This window comes from Oncorhynchus mykiss, chromosome 1 (assembly GCF_013265735.2).
Source record: "Oncorhynchus mykiss isolate Arlee chromosome 1, USDA_OmykA_1.1, whole genome shotgun sequence".
NCBI lineage: Eukaryota > Metazoa > Chordata > Actinopteri > Salmoniformes > Salmonidae > Oncorhynchus > Oncorhynchus mykiss.
The window spans coordinates 20,096,398-20,118,879 of NC_048565.1; the positions used below are offsets into that span (position 1 = coordinate 20,096,398).

Consider the following 22,482-nt stretch of genomic DNA (forward strand, 5'->3'; position numbering starts at 1 on the left):
TCCCTAATGAACACGACCCAGGTCTAGACCAGGGCGTAGTCAAACTGCCCCCTCTCTGCACCCTCTTTGTGTTCGGTCCAGGAGGAGGATGGCATGCGGCTGTAGGGGTCCAGCAGGATGCGGAAGCAGCGCACCAGCAGGAAGACAAGGAAGAGCATGAGGAGCCCCACGAAGGCAAAGGCCGTCCTCTGCTCTGCGTCACCCCCCACCAGAGGAGGACTGCTGGGGGCCCCAGGGAGGGAGGGCCCAGGGGACAGCAGCAGCTCATAGTCCAGAGTGGGGACATCATTCATCCTCCAAGGGGTCCGGTGGCTGAAATGGCACACAAATTGGATGGTGGGGGTAGTGGGCCACAGGGGTACGGAGGGACGGATGGACAGTGATATGTTCTATTCAGGCTTTGTTAATCCAGGTTAGTCTTTTTTTGATGAAGTGTCTTCTTCAAGAGAGATTTGATCTTGATCCCTTCTGACAGGGTGATAGACAGACAGTATGATCAGTACCAGTACCTCTTCTGCTCACAGTGACCGACCCATAGGCAGTAGTAGATGACTACAGAACATGTGTTTATCAGAGCCCTGTCGTATCCACTCTCTCACACAGACATCCACCTTGACAGACCGGACATGACACAGGCACCTGCCAGTGTGGATAAACACAGCAGTACAGCACAGGGCAACAGCGTACTGTACTAGTAGTACTACCCAGGTTCCTCAATGGGAGCTAATTGTGTACAGATGCGATATAGCCAGGTGTTGTCTGTAGTGGATGCTAATCACAGCCAGGCGAGACGTAGATGTGTAAACGAGCTGACAGCATGACTGCAGCATGCGCCTGTGTGTGTGTATATATTTGCGTAAACAATATGAGAGGCTAAAAGGCTAATCAGATCAGAGTGGGGATCAGTGGATCAATGATGCTGAATGTGAAAGCAACGCACAGCATTAGATGCTAAGTAAGCCTTTTCTCTAGGGAAGGGGCAGTTAGTGGGTTTGAAAAGCAGAGCTATGTCTATAGCCCAGTGTGGGTCTAACACCCTGCGGTCTCCCTATATAGTGTGTACTTTTAGGATTAAATACGTGGTGAAAGATGTCCGTCTGTCTGTGAATGGGAATGGGTTTGAACAGTCACTGATGTTAACAGTCAACTGTCCTGAGTCCTCGGTAGGGTATTACTGTGTTGAAGAAAAGGATCCTCTGAGAGAAGAGTTGGTTTCCTCTGGTGTCCTAAGCCAAGCATTAATCCAGGTCTGTAACCCAAGACTAACTGCTTCTCCTCCACTTCACTGCTTCCTCCCCTTAAAACACAACCTGGAAGCACAAGAAACACAGTCAACATTCCCATTATCATCACTCTGACTAACATCAATATAATATTGTATGCATTATTTATATGCATTATGGGACTTATAATGATTAGGTTGAAGGTTGACGCTCACAACCATGAGCCTTAATAGACCATAGCCAGAACAGAGAACTTTAAAACCCTGCAAACTCCACTAAATACTCTAATCAAATCAAATCACATTTTATTAGTCACATGCGCCGAATACAACAGGTGTTACTTATGAGCACCTAACCAACAGTGCAGTTTTAACAGTGGCAGTGGTGTGGAGAGGGGAGGGGGGAGGCAATGCACATAGTCTGGTTAGCCATTTGACTAGATGTCCAGGAGTCTTATGGCTTGGAGGTAGAGGTTGTTTTAGAAGCCTCTTGGACCTAGACTTGGCGCCCTGGTCCGCTTGCCGTGTGGTAGCAGAGAGAACAGTCTATGACTAGGGTGCCTGGAGTCTTTGACATTTTTTAGGGCCTTCCTCTGACTCCGCCTAGTATAGAGGTCCTGCATGGCATGAAGCTTGGCCCCAGTGATGTACTAGGCCGTTCACACTACCCTAAGTAGTGCGTTGCGGTCGGAGGCAAACATGTTTTTTATGAAGTTGAACATCTGCTCTTTATGACAGAATGTTAAAAAAAAATTAAATTATACCAAGTTACACTTCGCAAAAGGTACCGGATTGGTGGAACGACCCATCATTGTTGATAAGCATCTATTCATTACAGCTAATGCTCTTCTAATGCAGCTATAATCATCCAGTAAATTAGTGTAATCAAGCAGAATGTCAGTGTAATACTCACTACAGCAGCTGGGAAATGTCCGAATGTTATTGTTATTTATTCACCTGAGTCTAACACTCATGACTGCACAGCCAGGCACGACTCCAACACCACCATTAAATTTGCCGATGACACAACAGTGGTAGGCCTGATCACCGACAACAACAAGACAGCCTATAGGGAGGAGGTCAGAGACCACCAACAAACTAACATGGCCCAAGCACACCATGACAGTCGTGAAGCGGACACGACAAACCCTATTCTCCCTCAGGAGACTGAAAAGATTTGGCATGGGTCCTCAGATCCTCAAAAGGTTCTACAGCTGCACCATTGAGAGCACTGGTTGTATCACTGCCTGGTATGGCAACTGCTCGTTTTCCAAACTGTTCCTGGATGGTTGGGAGAAATTGCTATCGGAGGATGTCTTGGTACCATTTTTAAAAATGTATTATTATTTATTACAAAAAACACAAGGAAGGAGTAACGTTAAAGTATTCGAACATGAAGGACAAACAAAACAGCATCAAGACACTATCAAACATGTATCAGTCTTTCTGCTACAGAGCCATCCTTATGTGTGAGGGTGCGTGTGCATGATTTTGATATTAAATATGTCATAGTTTCCTTTCTCATGATCACAATCTTGTGAAACCCGAACCCTCCAAGATCCCCCCCGCAGTTCCCCGATACCTGTCCCTCAACCATTCGAGACCCCTCCCACAGTCCCCCCCCCCCCCCCCCCCCCGGAAGAAAAAAATAGTTGAATTACAATTAATTCCATTCCCCACCCCCAATAATCCCCAAATGCACCAACAACCAAGAGAATGAACTAAAGAGAAAAAAGGAAAAGACAGAAGAAAACAGCAAACAACAATGCAAAAAAATGTGTAACTAGCCTCCTGGGTGGCGCAGTGTTCTAGGCCACTGCATTGCAGTGCTAGATGTGCCACCAGAGACTCTGAGTTCGCGCCCAGGCTCTGTTGCATCTGGCCGCGACCGGGAGGTCGCGATGCACAATTGGCCTAGCGTCGTCTGGGTTAGGGAGGGTCTGGCCGGTAGGGATATCCTTGTCTCATCACGCACCAGCGACTCCTGTGGTGGGTCGGTCGCAGTGCGCGCTAACCAGGTCGCCAGGTGCACGGTGTTTCCTCTGACACATTGGTGCGGATGGCTTCCAGGTTGGATGAGCACTGTGTTAAGAAGCAGTGCGGCTTGGTTGGGTTGTGTTTTGGAGGACGCGTGGCTTTCGACCTTCGTCTTTCCCGAGCCCGTACGGGAGTGGTAGCGATGAGACAAGATAGTAACTACTAACAATTGGATACCATGAAAATGGGGTAAAAATGTTTTTTTTAAAACACAAAAAAATGTGTAACTAAATAATAAATTTAAAACAAAGGACAACTGAAATCATAACAGCAATGCCTACTGTATATGTTTGTGTGCATGTCAAGCACTATTACATGTATGTGTGTGTTGTTGTATGTGTTTATTTTAATGAGAGTGTGTGTATATGTATCTGTACAAACACCTGCACGGCATCTGCCTCAGGCAAACCGGCATTAGTTGTAAAAACACTGCCACTTAGTGTCATTCAAATGTACTTTTATTATGTTTTATTTAGACTTTTTTTCCCTTTATCTTTTGACCATCATTCTTTCTCTCATACAGCAACTCCACTCCCACTTGTCTCCAATTCCACATACCAACCCTCAGCTTCCCTCAGCCCATCCCATCTATCTCTGCTGGCCACCCACTTCGTGTTTCTACGCAACACATATCTTTCAACTATGCTATGATGTTTAATGTACAATTTCAATCTATCTAATCGAATAGAATCTACAGATTGCATGTTGAAGATAAATACTTTTACTAAGAGTATTAGTATATTAGTAATTGACTGACCCGGTCTCTAAAGATCTCCTAACAGTACTATTTCTAGGGTCAATCTGCACAAAGGCAAAAAGGCAATTTTTAAACAATGGATGAGCTTTTCTTATTAATCTACTTGAGAACCATTTAGGGTTCAAATAAAACTTTTGAATGAGGGAAGCTTTTAGAGAGAGGTTTAGTGCTTTTATATTTAATAATCTCAACCCACCCAAGTCATATTCATTATATAGACAGGCTCGTTTTATTTTGTCTGGTTTAGCGTCCTAGATAAAGCAAAATATTTTTTGCTCATATGATTTGAAAAACGAATCATCAGGCAGCGCCATAAGTACGTGAGTAAACTGAGATATGACTAAGGAGTTAATCAGGGCAATTTTTCCATAAATAGACACGTATTTACCTCTCCATGGTGGCAGGATCTTGTCTATTTTTACAAGTTTTCTATTGAAATTCATTGTGGATGTCACAACTTCTGCCGAAGTTGGTCCCTCTCCTTGTTCGGGCAGCGTTCGGCGGTCGACGTCACCGGTCTTCTAGCCATAGCCAATCCACCTTTCATTTTCCATTTGTTTTGTCTTGTTTTTCCACACACCTGGTATTCATTCTTCATTACATGTCGTGTATTTAACCCTCTGTTCCCCTCATGTCTGTGTGTGTAATTGTTTATTGTCAGGTTGGCACTCTTCCAGCTGGAAGTAAAGCAAAAGTAAAGTGCCTTGTCCACTCATCTCTGCTCTCCTGTGCCTGACTTCCAATGCGCCAGCTACACCCACACCTTGACAGTGGAGAACTTATTTATATATTTTGTGATATGAATACAGAGTATGTCTACTTCACCATCAGCCCATTTTATAGGTAAGCTGCAGGGTAATGTAAAAGTTTAATTTTTTAAGGATCCAATACGTAATATTGTACACTTATCATAATTAGGGTTTAGTCCAGAGAGTACAGAAATGTTATCTAGATCTTTAATGAGACATTGCAGGGATCTAGCTTGCGGACTTAACATAAAACTTGAGTCATCGGCATACATGACACCTTTATTTTTAAGCCTTGGATTTCTAATCCTCTAATGTTGTTATTGGATCTGATTTTAATAGCTAGCATTTTGATGGCCATAACGAATAGATACGGTGACAGCGGACACCCTTGTTTAACTCCTCTTGACAATTTAAAAACTCTCTGAGAAGTAGCCGTTATTTACTATTTTACACCTGGGGTTGCTATACATTATTTTTACCCATTTTATTACCGACATTTTAAATATCCAGGCATTTATAAATCCAATCCAGTCTTACTTTATCAAATGCATTTTCAAAATCCGCTAAAAATACCATTCCTGGCTTCTTATTAGTTTCATGATGTTCTATTATTTCTAGTAGTTGTCGTATATTATCTCCAATGTATCGTCCATGTAAAAAACCTGTCTGATTAGGATGAACAATATCTGGTAAAAAACATTTTAATTCAGAGTGCTATGCATTTTGCTAGTATTTTTGCATCACAACATTGAAGTGTAAGGGGCCTCCAGTTTTTTGATAGACTGGGTCTTTATATTTGCCATCTGGGTCTTGTTTTAATAATAGAGAAATCAGACCTTCCTGCTGAGTACCTGCGAGATGGTACCATTCTTTATTCCTGGCTGTGTTCTTAGGCAAAATTGTGAGTGAGCCCACTCCCTTGGCTGAGAAGCAACCCCGCATGACACAGGACTGATGGTAGCGCTCACCTTGTCTTCTACGGACAAGCTTTTTTCCGGATGCCCCAAACAATAGGAAAGGGGATTCATCAGAGAAAATAACTTTACCCCAGTCCTCAGCAGTCCAATCCCTGTACCTTTTTGCAGAATATTCATCTGTCCATGATGTTTTTCCTGGAGAGAAGTGGCTTCTTTGCTGCCCTTCTTGACACCAGGCCATCCTCCAAAAGTATTCTCCTCACTGTGCCTGCAGATGCACTCACACCTGCCTGCTGCCATTCCTGAGCTAGCTCTGTACTGGTGGTGCCCCGATCCCGCAGCTGAATCAACTTTAGGAGACGGTCCAGGCGCTTGCTGGACATTCTTGTGCGCCCTGAAGCCTTCCTCACAACAATTGAACCGCTCTCCTTGAAGTTCTTGATGATCCGATAAATGGTTGATTTAGGTGCAATCTTACTGGCAGCAATATCCTTGCCTGTGAAGCCCTTTTTGTGCAAAGCAATGATGACGGCACGTGTTTCCTTGCAGGTAACCATGATTGACAGAGGAAGAACAATGATTCCAAGCACCACCCTCCTTTTGAAGCTTCCAGTCTGTTATTCAAACTCAATCAGCATGACAGAGTGATCTCCAGCCTTGTCCTCATCAACCCTCACACCTGTGTTAATGAGAGAATCACTGGCATGATGTCAGCTGGTCCTTTTGTGGCAGTGCTGAAATGCAGTGGAAATGTTTTATGGGGATTCAGTTCATTTGCATGGCAAAAAAAGGACTTTGCTATGAATTGCAATTCATCTGATTACTCTTCATAACATTCTGGAGTATATGCAAATTGCCACCATACAAACTGAAGCAGCAGAAAATTAATATTTGTGTCATTCTCAAAACTTTTGGCAACAACTGCACATTGTCATCCCTGCTAATACTATTGTCTAGACTTGCTCTCTCTTCCTCCCTCTCTCTCTCCCTCCCTCCATCCCTCTCCTCTCATCCTCAATCACCAGCTCCCCAGTGGTATCCACTTCTGACACACAGCTCCCTACAGACTCTGACTGGCTGCCTCTCCAGCTGTAAGGACTGGCTACATGTATGATTACATGTATGATTACACACAGCACTATGGTCTTTCATTAAAGTACTACATCTGAGAGCTTGAGTGAAGGAACTTTAATATAAAGTGAGAATGGGCTAATTGTGTGTGCGCACCACAGCAACCAGAGACAGATGGCAGCACCACACCACACACAACTATTACATCACAAAACAGTACAGGCATGCAGACTAGCCTGACTAGTTGAGTGTCTGATGCTACAGAGTCATACATGTCCCTCAGCATGGGGGTTCATCCCAGACACGTGCACACCAGGGTTTCTGTTAGGAAAACGTAGAGCCAGACATTTGACCTGCAGCATTTCAATTGACCGGACATTTGAGAAATTGACCTGACCCATATGCATTGGGTGCGTGACCTGATTAGGGTGTCCGCCCACAGTGCTCAGAATGACAGAAATCACAATTAGATTATGATAATTAATCTAACAGAACATGCAACTCGAGGATGCAATGGAATATGTCCTTCTTACCGAATTCTGATGTGCACTTTGAGATGTTAGAATAACAGAATTACCTTTCCTCAGCCAACAAGACGAGTAAAGAACAGCAAAATCACAAACCTTTGTCAATCTACTATCCTCCATAGTAGAAAATGTTACCTATTTTATTGGTCAGCTTGTCATTCTGTGCGAGAACGAAATAACCTACCTAAAACTGACTCTGGGACAGTTATAGGACAATAGATCCCAAACTCATACAACCAGTAGACCTAGGCATTACACCAAACATCTCAAGCTAAAGGTTGATGCAACGGAAGAGGAAGTTTAGCTTAAAATGTTGATAAACTATTATTTCTTCACATTAAAACACAGCAATGCCCACTAGGCAGTAGGCTACACTCGAATGACAAGAGGAACACCTATGTGAGAATGCTGTTCATTGACTACAACTCAACAACTCGTTCAACACCATAGTCCCCTCCAAGCTCATCACTAAGCTCAGGACCCTGGGACTGAACACCTTTTTTTGCAACTGGATCCTGGACTTCCGGACGGGCGGCCCCCCAGGTGGTAAGTGTAGGCAACAACACATCCGCCACGCTGACCCTCAACACGAGGGCACCTTAGGGGTGTGGGCTTAGTCTCCTCCTGTACGCTCTGTTTACCCATGACTGTGTGGCTGCGCACGACTCCAACACCATCATTAAATTTGATGACGACACGACGCTGGTAGACCTGAACAATGACAACAATGAAACAGCACACCTGTTTCAACAACCTCTCCCTCAACATCAGCAAGACAAAGGAGCTGATCATGTACTACAGGAAACGGAGGTGCAAGCACACCCCCATCTACATCAACGGTCTGTGGTGGAGCGGGTCGAGAGCTTCATGTTCCTCTGTGTCCACATCACTAAGGAATTAACATGGTCCACACACACCAACACAGTCATGAAGAAGGCACGACAACACCTTTTCCCTTGGTATGGCAACTGCTTGGCATTCGAACGCAAGGCGATACAGAGGGTAGTGCTTACGGACCAGTACATCATACTGCCATCCAGGACCTCTATACCAGGCGGTGTCAGATGAAGGCCCTAAATATTGTCAAAGACTCCAGCCACCCAAGTCATAGACTGTTCTCTCTGCAACCGCACAGCAAGTGGTAACGATGCACCATCTGGAACCAACAGGACCCCGAACACCTTCTTCCCCCAAGACCCTGAACAGCTTTATCCCCCAAGACCCTGAACAGTTTTTACCCCCAAGACCCTGAACAGCTTCTACCCCCAAGACCCTGAACAGCTTCTTCCCCCAAGACCCTGAACAGCTTCTACCCCCAAGACCCTGAACAGCTTCTTCCCCCAAGACCCTGAACAGCTTCTTCCCCCAAGACCCTGAACAGCTTCTACCCCCAAGACCCTGAACAGCTTCTTCCCCCAAGACCCTGAACAGCTTCTTCCCCCAAGACCCTGAACAGCTTCTACCCCCAAGACCCTGAACAGCTTCTTCCCCCAAGACCCTGAACAGCTTCTACCCCCAAGACCCTGAACAGCTTCTACCCCCAAGACCCTGAACAGCTTCTTCCCCCGAGACCCTGAACAGCTTCTTCCCCCAAGACCCTGAACAGCTTCTACCCCCAAGACCCTGAACAGCTTCTACCCCCAAGACCCTGAACAGCTTCTTCCCCCGAGACCCTGAACAGCTTCTTCCCCCAAGACCCTGAACAGCTTCTACCCCCAAGACCCTGAACAGCTTCTACCCCCAAGCCATAAATAGTTAACCAAATAGCTACCCGGAAAATCTGCATTGACCCCTTTTGAACTCTTTTGCTGCTACTGCTTATTATCTATCCTGTTGCGTAGTCACTTTATCACTATCTATATGTACAAATCTACCTCAATTACCTCGTACCCCTGCACATCAACTCAATACTGGTACCCTGTGTATACAGCCAAGTTATCATTACTCATTGTGTATTTATTCCTTGTGTCATCATTTTTATATTATTTAAAAAAGTGTCCCCTCTGCATTGTTGGGAAGGGCCCATAGGAAAGCATTTCACTGTTAGTCTACACCTGTTGTATACGAAGCATGTGACAAATAACATTTATTTTTATTTTTATGTTCGTTCCAGTGTGAACAGTAATGTGAGAGAGCTCATGTGACAAATATGAAAATATCCATTAGATATGTTGAAAGAGGGGAGATCTAAAGATGTAACAACTAGCATAATATGACTAGGATTGTGCCTTTGTGTCACGTGTGCTCCCTCTCCAGCCTCTAGGTCACCAGGCTGCTCGTTATGGTGCACAACCGTCACCATCGTTACGAGCACCTGCGTGTCGTCAGACTCACCTGTACTCCATCACCTCCTTGATTACCTTCCCTATATATGTCACTCCCTATGGTTCCTTCCCTATATATGTCACTCCCTTTGGTTCCGTCCCTATATATGTCACTCCCTTTGGTTCCTTCCCTATATATGTCACTCCCTTTGGTTCCTTCCCTATATATGTCTCTCCCTTTGGTTCCTTCCCTATATATGTCACTCCCTTTGGTTCCTTCCCTATATATGTCACTCCCTTTGGTTCCTTCCCTATATATGTCACTCCCTTTGGTTCCTTCCCTATATATGTCACTCCCTTTGGTTCCTTCCCTATATATGTCACTCCCTTTGGTTCCTTCCCTATATATGTCACTCCCTTTGGTTCCTTCCCTATATATGTCTCTCCCTTTGGTTCCTTCCCTATGTATGTCACTCCCTTTGGTTCCTTCCCTATATATGTCACTCCATTTGGTTCCTTCCCTATATATGTCACTCCCTTTGTTTCCTTCCCTATATATGTCACTCCCTTTGGTTCCTTCCCTATATATGTCACTCCCTTTGGTTCCTTCCCTATGTATGTCACTCCCTTTGGTTCCTTCCCTATATATGTCACTCCCTTTGGTTCCTCCCTTTGGCTCCTCTCATGCCTCAACCGGATCGCCAGGCTCCCCTACCTCAGCCGGCAACAGGTTGCTGCGCATCAGCGGGGGTGACCGGTCCGCTCTTGATCCCCGGGATGGTCCCTTGGCTGGAGCCGAACGCGCCGAGGAGGGGGTACCATCAGTTATGCTCTCTCTCCGGCGCCATGCTCCTGCGTCTCAGCCGGAGTGACGGGTTTCCTGCGCCTCTGCAGAGGTGACCGGTCTGCTCCTGTTCTCCGGATTGTCATTTTGGTGTCCTGCGGCTGGAGCTGCTCATCAGGGAGGGGATTCTGTCATGTGTGCTCCCTCTCCGGCCTCTAGGTCACCAGACTGCTCGTTATGGCGCACACCCGTCACCATCGTTACGCGCACCTGCTCGTCAGACTCACCTGGACTCCATCACTTCCTTGATTACCTGCCCTATATATGTCACTCCCTTTGGTTCCTTCCCTATGTATGTCACTCCCTTTGTTTCCTTCCCTATATATGTCACTCCCTTTGGTTCCTTCCCTATATATGTCACTCCCTTTGGTTCCTTCCCTATGTATGTCACTCCCTTTGGTTCCTTTCCTATATATGTCTCTCCCTTTGGTTCCTTCCCCATGTGTCATTGTTTCTGTTTCAGTTTCATGTCTGTGCATTGTTTCTTTTTTTAAATTATGTTTTGTTTATTGATTAAATCACTCACTCCCTGAACTTGCGTCCTGACTGTCAGCGCACATCGTTACAGAATGACGCCTTACCAAAGGGAAGCATCAGGGAGTGTTTATTTTTATTATTTGGTTAGGTGGGAATGACGTTGGGCCTGGGAGCCACTACAGGCTCTCATGCCTCAGCCGGCTCATCGGGTTTTCATGCCTTCGCCGGATCGTCAGGCTCCCCTGCTTCCACTGGCTCGTCAGACTCTCATGCCTCAACCGGATCGCCAGGCTCCCCTACCTCAGCCGGCAACAGGTTGCTGCGCATCAGCGGGGGTGACAGGTCCGCTCTTGATCCCCGGGATGGTCCCTTGGCTGGAGCCGAACGCGCCGAGGAGGGGGTACCATCAGTTATGCTCTCTCTCCGGCGCCATGCTCCTGCGTCTCAGCCGGAGTGACGGGTTTCCTGCGCCTCTGCAGAGGTGACCGGTCTGCTCCTGTTCTCCGGATTGTCATTTTGGTCGGCGTCCTGCGGCTGGAGCTGCTCATCATGGAGGGGATTCTGTCATGTGTGCTCCCTCTCCGGCCTCTAGGTCACCAGACTGCTCGTTATGGCGCACACCCGTCACCATCGTTACGCGCACCTGCTCGTCAGACTCACCTGGACTCCATCACTTCCTTGATTACCTGCCCTATATATGTCACTCCCTTTGGTTCCGTCCCTATATATGTCACTCCCTTTGGTTCCTTCCCTATATATGTCACTCCCTTTGGTTCCTTCCCTATATATGCCACTCCCCTTTGGTTCCTTCCCTATATATGTCACTCCCTTTAGTTCCTTCCCTATATATGTCACTCCCTTTGGTTCCGTCCCTATATATGTCACTCCCTTTAGTTCCTTCCCTATATATGTCACTCCCTTTAGTTCCTTCCCTATATATGTCACTCCCTTTAGTTCCTTCCCTATATATGTCACTCCCTTTAGTTCCTTCCCTATATATGTCACTCCCTTTAGTTCCTTCCCTATCTCCCTTTGGTTCCTTCCCTATATATGTCACTCCCTTTAGTTCCTTCCCTATCTCCCTTTGGTTCCTTCCCTATATATGTCACTCCCTTTAGTTCCTTCCCTATATATGTCACTCCCTTTAGTTCCTTCCCTATCTCCCTTTGGTTCCTTCCCTATATATGTCACTCCCTTTAGTTCCTTCCCTATCTCCCTTTGGTTCCTTCCCTATATATGTCACTCCCTTTAGTTCCTTCCCTATCTCCCTTTGGTTCCTTCCCTATATATGTCTCTCCCTTTGGTTCCTTCCCTATATATGTCACTCCCTTTGGTTCCTTCCCTATCTCCCTTTAGTTCCTTCCCTATATATGTCACTCCCTTTGGTTCCTTCCCTATCTCCCTTTGGTTCCTTCCCTATATATGTCTCTCCCTTTGGTTCCTTCCCTATATATGTCACTCCCTTTGGTTCCTTCCCTATCTCCCTTTAGTTCCTTCCCTATATATGTCACTCCCTTTGGTTCCTTCCCTATATATGTCACTCCCTTTAGTTCCTTCCCTATCTCCCTTTGGTCCTTCCCCAGGCGTCATTGTTTCTGTTTCAGTTTCATGTCTGTGCGTTGTTTCTTTTTTTGTATTATGTTTTGTTTATTGATTAAATCACTCACTTCCTGAACTTGCTTCCCGACTCTCAGCGCACATCGTTAAACTTTGGCTAATAGAAAATGAAATAAATTAGATTTGAAAAACAATAGAACATGAGAGAATAGGCTACTGGTTTCAATTGAAGACTTTATACAATTATTGCCTCTGCATTTCTATGGTGGGATTTTGGCTCGGCTACTTTGAAGCAAGGAAAGACATACCTCATATGTAGTAAAACGTTCACGTTTCAAACAATTAAGTAAATGTTTTCAAATTACATGCTGCCTCCAGCTCATTGCAGGTTGTCCCGTGGCACACTGAAGCCTGTATACCATTGTCTATGCACTTGAACAGTGAATGGGAATCGCACTTCAATTTCCAGCTCTTTTAGTAGCTCTTTTAATCGTAGCCATAAAAAATATATATATTTTTCATTTAGAATTGTTGCTCATTGATTGGTCTTCTAAAAGTACGTTTCACTCCAGCAGCAACGGGAGCTGTAGCAGAAAACTAGGTTATGTATCTGTATGCTGTGCATGTGTGAAAAATAAGATATAATGACAAACGAAAATACACAAGCGCCAATTTAATGCTACAAAATTATGCAAATTACCTATAGACAGATAAGCATAGCCAGTCAAATGTATTCACATAGACTGGTATTTCCATCAATTAATAGGCTAAAAAGCATTCTTCACAATGGGATTATTTTTCTTCTCCAAGACAATTGGCCTGCATCAATTTTATTTATCATCAAAAGACGGTTAATACCGGCTAACAACCCTTGTGGACACACACAACAAGCTTGCATGCACACATGGACACACACGCATGCACGCACACACACGCACACACACGCACACACATGCACACACACAGGCATCTCAATTATTTCCTCTGCCACTTGGATGGTAGGAAGACCAGAAATAGAAAAAGGAGGGAGGGATGTAGAGAGGGAAAGTAAGCAGAAGAAGAAACAGACTCCTGGCAGAGAATGTCCCTCTTTGGGGAATGACAAAGAAACAGGAAACACACCTCCCTCCCTGCTGAGCCTGTGGCTCTCTGTGTGTGACAGAGACAGAGTACCTATGAAACCGACTAGTGTTCAATAGGATCATATTCACCCTGAGACAAACATTTAACTAATCACCTGTCACATGTCCCATTGAGCACAGACTCAACTCCACAACAACAATGGCTATGGATTCAATCATCCAATCATAGGTGTGTTCTCAAAGGTCTCTTTCCTTTTACACTACAGTAGGAAAACTAACTATTGATTTGACTTAGAAATTAAAGTTCGCAAGGAAAAATGTGGCAATTTTGCAAAACTGTTTAGAGAAACCTTACACACTATCCATTTGTACGTTTCTGATAACTCGTTGCTTTGTCCAAAACTCGTTACAACTGACCTTGATAGTGTGCTAGATAGCGGATGACACAAAGATAGACACTCCCTCTCTCTCTCTCTCTCTGAGGAGTCAAGGGAAAGCCTTATTCAGTGGCTATCAGTGTGTGTGTGTGTGTGTGTGTGTGTGTGTGTGTGTGTGTGTGTGTGTGTGCGTGCGTGCGTGTAAGTGCGTGCGTGTGTGCGTGTGTGTGTGTGTGTGCGAATGCACGCACACGTCTCTGCCAGCCTGCCTGCCTGCATGTGTGTGTGTACAGTCACTCAGTCAGTGGGAAGGGAGGTAGAGAAGGGGCGAGGGGAGATTGTTCAGCTTATTTTCCTCCTCGTTAGTCCTCCCTCCAACCATCACGATCCATCAGGCTCGCTCGCCCACTCCATTACTACATGAGGACACTTCCTCTCAGCTCTGCTGCTGGAACGAGTACTCTGAGAGGTGCAGAGGGGAGACCTGCCTTATCACTCTTCATAGAACACCCGCATCTTAACACACACACACCCCGGGTCAGCCTACACAGGGCCATTGGTCACACCGGTGGTGACAGAGCTCATCAGAGTAAATGAAGAAATAGCTAAATGACATTTAGTTACCTTACTGGGCTCTGCTCTACCCTTTCCCTGCTCTTCAAGTGTACACACACACGCACACACACACACACACACACACACACACACACACACACACACACACACACACACACACACACACACACACACACACACACACACACACACACACACACACACACACACACACACACACACACACACACACACACACACACACACACACACACACACACACACACACACAACCTGCATTAACATGGCAGGGCAATATCTTTTCATTAGGTCCAACACCATTATTGTATCAACAACCCCCCTCTAACTGCAGCACCTAACTACAGCCAAGAGAAAGAAGCAACCCCCTCCTCTAAAGATCTAAATGTCCTCCAGTCTCACAGGACTGCAGAGAATTGAATGAACCCTTTCCAATGTTGTGTTTATAAAGATGAATTGGAAGAGGAGAGAAGCCAGTCAACAAAACTCAGGTTATTTCCAGCCCCTAAAAAAACTATGTTTTTTGTAGGAAAAACATAAGCTGAGGAAATACAGAAGAGCCAACACAGTATGGTCCATAGGAAATCATATTGATGCCATCCATCATGGTCCTTATTGATGTGCTTCTTTGCCTTTAGCCGTGTATAGATAGATATACTAGTGTTTGTCCTCTACCATTCATCCCAGCAAGAGGGGACTAATTAAGCAATAAGGTCCAAGGAGGTGTGGTATATGGCCAATATACCACGGCTAAGGGCTGCTCTTATGCACAACGCAAATTGGAGTGCCTGGATACAGCCCTTAGCTGTGGTATATTGGCCATATACCACAAACCTCCGAGGTGCCTTATTGCTATTATAAACTGGTTACCAATGTAATTAATTTTATTTCATACCCGTGGTATTCGGTCTTATATATCACAACTTTCAGCTAATCAGCATTCAGGGCTCAAACTACCCAGTTTATAATGAGGAGTATCTCACCAGGTCACCTTGGGCTCCCAACAACAACAAACCAACCAAATTCCAACCGCATCCAAGCTTCTCAGCTCGTTAGCGGCAGTCTATATAAAAACACTATACGCTCACCCACCTCTGTTGATGAGGTATTTTTAGAGACAACCAAAGACAACTGGGCAAATTGGCATTTCCCTTTACAGTAAGCGTTCCTCTCAGTCTCAGGCCAGGCCCTGGTCTCTGAGCCTCACTGTTGTTAATGATGCTTGCCGCTATTCAAACACTACTGTAGAGATCAAGTTGAGCAATTAAACATACAGCTGTTCCATCTTGAAGTGCCTGTTTAGCCCTCTGCCATCCCCTTCTAGTCGGCCTGCCACTTTAGTGAGAAGAGAAGCACAGTCCTCTTTTACTGAGTGTGCTTGTGTTGGTGCAAGGGCGAGTGGGGCGAGCGGGGCGAGCAGGGGGCAAAGGGGTGGAGCACTTGAGACTGCTGACCTTTTAAAACAACGCAGAGAATAAAAAGACAGCGAGATGAATTGTATATTCATACATTCTCCAGACATGTTGACTCACATATATAAATGTACTTTTCTCCCATTCACCCTCATCATTTTGAAGTATAAGCCATTCAGGCTATTCTAGTGAGGAAACGGTGGCCTTTGGAGGTTATAAATTGTCTGTGGGTTCCCTGGAAGACATTCCTCACCGTGATACAGCCCAGGCAGAGAGAGGAGGACAAATCTGTTCTAGACAAGAGCACAATGGCCAAGCGTTTCCCTTTTACAAAGTCCACTCTGTTATCCCACAGATGCATCATGCAGACTACTCAAAGCATAAACATGATCAGTCAATTCCAATTCCAATTCCAATTCCAATTCCAATTCCAATTCCAATTAGTGTTTGGATCAGTTATGAGACAAATGTATTACAACATGAACATATCCCGTGCTGGGATGGTGTTGTGCTAGACTCAGGGTCATCTGGTGAGAGAGGACAGCAACACACTACAACCCAGCGGGGGAGATAATCTAGTTCAGAACGGCTGCTTCCACTCCAGGATGCTTGTGTAATATTAGTGATTGTCTGAGCCATCAGTGTGTGTCGCACCGCAGGGAGCCTGTGGCCTTCCATAAAGAGCCCATGCTGCTGATGAAGTAATATTACACTCTTTGAGGTTACTCCATGCTGGCAGAGAAAACAGCCACCTCTCAGAGGGTGGGATGCAGGCATTACAAATGTAGAAGTGTCTCATTGGCACACACACACACACACACACTCAAATTCTTTCTTTCTCTCCCTTCATCCATTCTGAGTTTCTATTCATCTCAATTTCCCTGTGAAAAAGCAGAACAACAAGACCCAGAAAAGACTCCGTCACTCCAACCCTGCGTCCCTACTGCGTCACTCCAACCCTGCGTCCCTACTGCGTCCCTACTGCGTCCCTCCAACCCTGCGTCCCTACGAGACTACCAGGGTGAAGGACAGCCTTAGAAGAGCCAGTCTCCCCAGCAGTCACAGAGAATAAGACTCAGTCCAGTCAAACCCACCTGAAATACATCTTTAATTTATATCTCAAATCACACCATGAAATATTCAGTGAGACGAGGGCTTTCCAAAGTGGCAGTGAGTGAGGTAGCCTCCGACAGGGCCCTCTGCCGGGGCCCCCAGCCACTCATCACAGAACTCCCACGTCAGCGGAACTGCCAGACGTGTGTATGGAGCTGAGACACCACTGAGGAAGAGGCGGCCGGAGGCGGGGCGAGAGAAGAAGAACGGAATGCTAATCCCTGTGATTCACGTCTGTATTCATGAAGGAAAGCGGACGATAGTCGGCCAGGCAGACGAACATCAATCAGAGGTATCTAGGAGGGAGCGGGTGGCAGGGTGGGCAGGAATATGAAGATGTCAGCACTCCCAAAGTCAGAGGACAGCACTTTCCTCTGTTCTGGTCCGCTGTGGGGATCAGGGAATATTAACACATATATTACACGCTCCGCAGAGCACCAACAATACAGAGTCCGCAAAGTCAAAACTAAAAATGTCCTAAGGAAAGGTTGGTAAAGGTTAGAGCAACTCTGAGACAGGATATAATACAATACATTTCAGTCTGTGATAAGAAGACGTGTTGACAGACTGGGACCGGAACGTCCCTCTTTTCTTATCACTGGCCACAAAGTTACAAAGTCTTTGAAATGAAATTAAGTGAAAGGGCAGTTGAGGACAAAAAATGTTAATAGTCTGGTCAAACTGGTAGCTGGGCTATACAATACATGCTAACTGTCCAGATCCAATTCACAACAGAAGGCATGAATTGAGCACTAAAGAATGGATTAAGCAAGAAAGTGAAGTCCCCAAACACAGGATGTTGGTAAAGTCAGAGAGTCAGTAAACTGATCTCTGGGCTAGGGAAATCCTCAAGAATCTCGGAATAATATTTCTCAAAGAAATGCAGCCCAAACACATTTAGAGAAGAAAGGGAGAGTTTAACAGAATATCTCCTAACTGTCAGCAGATTCTAGTCCAAGAAGAGGTTTAATAGGTCCGGTTTGAGAGGTTAAAGGGCTATCTGTAATGGTGCTCCACACGCTCAGACGAAGAGAGGAGATCATAAAACCTGTCCCAGTGTCAATTATCAAATGGCTCCAGAATATAGGGACGATGAATATTTGAAGAGGGATCTCGGCAGGAAATCGAAACCCTGTGTTTCCCAATCGAGGTTAGAGTTCCATGACCGACGGCTCTGTTCTCTTCCATTCAAATAACTGTAGATGCAGATACGGCTGCTGGAAACAGTACGTGCAGCTGCTGGCAGCTACGGCCTTTTGGGAGATGCCAGCTTCTGTTCGAGGGAATAAAGGATGTTAGACATTCAAAACGCAGTGTGTGGCCACATCTGAACTGGCGCTCAAAATTGAATCCCACCACAGTGTGACATTTTCATAATGTTAGGAGCTAGCAAGCTACTGTAAGGCAGGTTTACTCTATAACACAGTTCCTATGTGTATATAAGCATTGAGAGCAATAGAGAGAGATGATAAGTGCTATGGAGTGGATATTAGCGGGAGTTTAGTCACCCTGTAGCACTTGACAAGGACATGAGTGCTTTATTAGTGTTAATCCCACAGGTTTCCTCCTTGTCGCTCCTCAGATTACTGGTGTAGATCATCATTACCATATCAGACTAAAGAAAAGAAGCCTCTGATTACTCATTACAGTCATCCAGCTTCATAATAACCCAGGAGGATGGTAATACAATGCAACACAATTCAGATAAAGCCTTGGAGGCTGTAGGTCACTCACACCCAGTACAGATTTCCTCAAATCGCTCTTGGACTCCGGCAACAGACTGAGGCAATAGATGTCCGTTCTGTATGCACAGCGGGGATAGCCAATAGCACTTCCCTGATACAGCTGGCCATGCTGTATCCAATAACACACAGAGGACAAAATGAAAGATACGGTATACACATAAGCTTCTAGATCAGTGTTGGGGAGTAGTGAACTACATGTTGTCCAACTAGAGATTTAACTACATGTTGCAGTAGCTTGGATTCAAATCTAGGTAGTGTTTTCAGTAGTTAATTACTTGTTTTGCCATGTAGCGTTGTAGCTAAATATTGGAACTACACACTACTTTTTTTAGCTAAAATAAAATATGGGTGAATTAGGCAATAATTTATTTTCATTTTCGACATCAGACCTGCTTAATTCTCACTTGAAACATAGCTTTTGTGTTTAATAGGCTAAATGATACATTCTGTTCACATCTGACTCGAGTGATCTGTTCTGCAATTTGGAGTTTATGACATTTCAGATGTAGATAATTTATCACTAAGAAGTTTGGATGTAGTGAATGATGTAGTAACTTCAGTTAAGTAAGGTTTAGCTGTAGTATATCTTAACTTCATCCAGTGTGAAGTAATTGGTAGCTTGGTAAACTATTTTCCGAGTAGCTTACCCAACACTGCTGCTAGTGTTTCCTATTAACATCAATTATGAACTGGGCAGAGAGCATCAAGCTGGACATAATGAGGTTCAAATGAAACACGTAGTCTTATTGTCAGTTCTAATCTGTTGGTTTTGATTGGTCTAACCACACCTAATAGCTGTTTGGGAGGTGGATTATCTTTATAGCACCATAGATATCTATATTCATTTAATTCAGGTTTTCTATTCTGGCTTGCCTGAAACAAAAAAAGGAACCTGGAAAAATGTCTAGTTGCTAACACACGCTGTCATACAATTTCCTGACATATTGGTACACCTCATATGGGAAGCCGCAGGTAATTGCATGGTTTCAAATAACTCAAGGCTAACAGTGTTGGAAAACAGTGTGACTGTTGTTGTTGTTGTTCGTGCTCACTGCTCCCTAACAGTCAAGTTATACACTTGTTACATTATGTATTACAGAAATATGACATTGTTGGACATTGTTATTCCGATGAAGTCTGTTCAATGTACCTGTGAATATCCAAATATATCCCTGAATCTAGTGTTCTCTTTTTAAACTCGAAAATGATCCATGCTCATTACTCTGGTGTGATATTAAATCATGTTTATATTCACCTTGACACAAAACAATGATATACAGTTTGTTAGGTCCTAGAAAGCATACTGCTTCTACCACAATGAAAAAACACAATAACCCAAAAGGCAATGTATAAACAATTACACATTATTATCATAATAAATAATAATGACTGAGAGTAACATTTTGTTTAGCTGAATAATAGTATGCCAAGACAGTGGCTATTCCCAATATTCCGCTCCAGTCAAGAGCATTCACAGAAATGTTTATTGCAGCACTTTGGCAAAGGTAGGCCTACTATGAGTAGCTAATGTGTCTTGGCATTTGGTTGAATTCACATTCTGTATTGACTATTGAGAACGACATTGACTATTGAGACCGATTGACGCAACACGGCATAACTGATTTTTTTTGCATTCGTTTTGTAGAGAGAAACAGCTGACTATATGGTGCGTAATCTATAGTATTATATATCACATAATAGCAAAACAAATAAAAGCTTACAGCCCTCTTTAAAAGCCTCTTTAAAAGCCATTTGAAATACTGACACATTTTTGTTGTTTTTTTATCTGTAAAATGTTCAGTATTATTTTACAAAACATGGACACTTATTGACATGCAAATGCATTTAAAACCCTGTGCCTTAACATTCATTTCCACATTACTACAGTATTTCCAAAGTCACTTCGGAAACACAGACTGACATGACCTGGTAAAATACTTTTACGCGCGCCTCAAAACCTTGCCTAAGCAAGCTGATAAGAAACAATGTCACGACAATCATTCCTCAAAACTGTATGCTAATAGTGTTCACAAACCTGAGTTCTTGAGGGGTGACAACACGTCGTTATTGTTAGAAGAGACAGGGTTGGTCAAACTTCGTGCTCTATGATGTGCGCTCCTGCTGGTAGCATGTGTTGTTGCTCATGCGCTCTCCTGTCGGGGCGACTATTTGATGAGTGCTATTGCACGAGTCTCTTAAAGCACCCCCACCCTCCTCTTCTCTTTCTAGGAGACAGTCATCCAATCAGAAAAAAATACAACATCACACAATACAGTAACACAAATAATGCCTAGGATAGTACTGTAATTCGAGCATGTACTTTATGTGCACATCATTTTTTATACAATAAAAATAGGCAAACTTTAAACAATGTTAAATCTGATTATTAATGTATAGGCCTACAGGTGACTTTGGATCTGATGATGATACATCATACTAAAGTGTGATGACAAATGCATGGTTTCCATTCCATGGAGCACACCAATGCCAGCAGCTGTGTTCCTTTGACACCTCATAAGGCTTCAAAACATAGAGGTGGAATCAATGTACTTAACCCTTAACCCAACGTACTTAACCCTAAGCCCCTTTAGCATCGAAAATATTCACATTACTCCAGCCCTCTATTTTTAGGACTCCCCCATGAGACATTGTATAATTTCAACACTGCTTGCATCATACCACTGCCCTGTAAAGCTGGTTGGATGCCCTGCCCCACCCCCTCCTCCCCCTAACTGTTCACTACTCACCTTTAACCTTTTTCAACTGCCTTTACTACAGGGAACAGCCCAATGCCCAGTCAAAAAATGTACTGGACTTGGTTATTCCATAAGATGAGAGAGAGTAGTTACAGTGAAGCCGATACTCAACTACAGTCTCTGCTGTGTCTCTGTCATATCTCACCTCACCACCATCACAGTCCCTCTCTCACCTCCAAACATGCCTCCTTCAGCCTGACCATCTATCCTTCCACCTCTCTGCTCCTCCATCCATCCATCCATCCTCCCTCCAGACCCAGTCCCAGGACCCCTCTCCCAGACTTCATTCCAAGGGAAAGGTGGCAGATGAGCCATCTGGTCCACCTGCTGCCATCCTCTTGTCACTCTGCCAGGCTTCATCAGTGCCAGGCGCTTCAACGATGCCTCCTCCAATGGGTCAGAGGAGCCCAGGTGAGGGCAGAACCACAGAGTCGTTACAGAAGAGTCCTGGATGCTTCAGGCACATAATTATATTTACTACAGCACTGTTCCTGCTTGCAACCATCCACCATTTTGGCCGGCAAAAGAACCCAATCTGAATGTGTTTCGGGATTTTTGTGAGTTTCCATGATCAGCTTGGTTCCCTGGATTCTAAACCCAGTCAGTTTAAATTAAACGGATGACAATAATTTGAGGACAAATTTCCCAACAATATCAAGTATTCCCTCCAGATTCATTACTGAGGAGAGCTATGAAGGCCTACACGCTATTCCGTTCAAACCTTTGACAACCCAGCTGGAGACACACAAATGACCAGGACTTCAATTCTGATTCAACCCACTTTTTTGGGAACTAAATGCTGCTTCCCTACTGTGCTAAAATGTACTTGACCATTGGAGAGAGGAGAGAGAGAGAGAGAGAGGAGAGAGGAGAGAGAGAGGAGAGAGAGGAGAGAGAGACAGAGAGAGAGGAGAGAGAGAGGAGAGAGAGAGAGAGAGAGGAGAGAGAGAGGAGAGAGCGAGAGAGGAGAGACAGAGAGAG

General features: G+C 44.6%; 1 protein-coding gene across 1 annotated transcript; it reads right to left on the reverse strand.

Moving 5' to 3' along the window:
• On the reverse strand, window positions 1-20,904 carry LOC110504304 (cortexin-1). The gene is made up of 2 exons (XM_021583115.2): window positions 20,781-20,904; window positions 1-1,310 (listed from the first exon to the last, which is right to left on the reverse strand). The coding sequence occupies exon 2, from the start codon at window positions 291-293 to the stop codon at window positions 24-26; it is 270 nt and encodes an 89-aa protein (XP_021438790.1). The 5' UTR covers window positions 294-1,310; window positions 20,781-20,904; the 3' UTR covers window positions 1-23.
• Window positions 20,905-22,482: the final 1,578 nt, after the last annotated feature.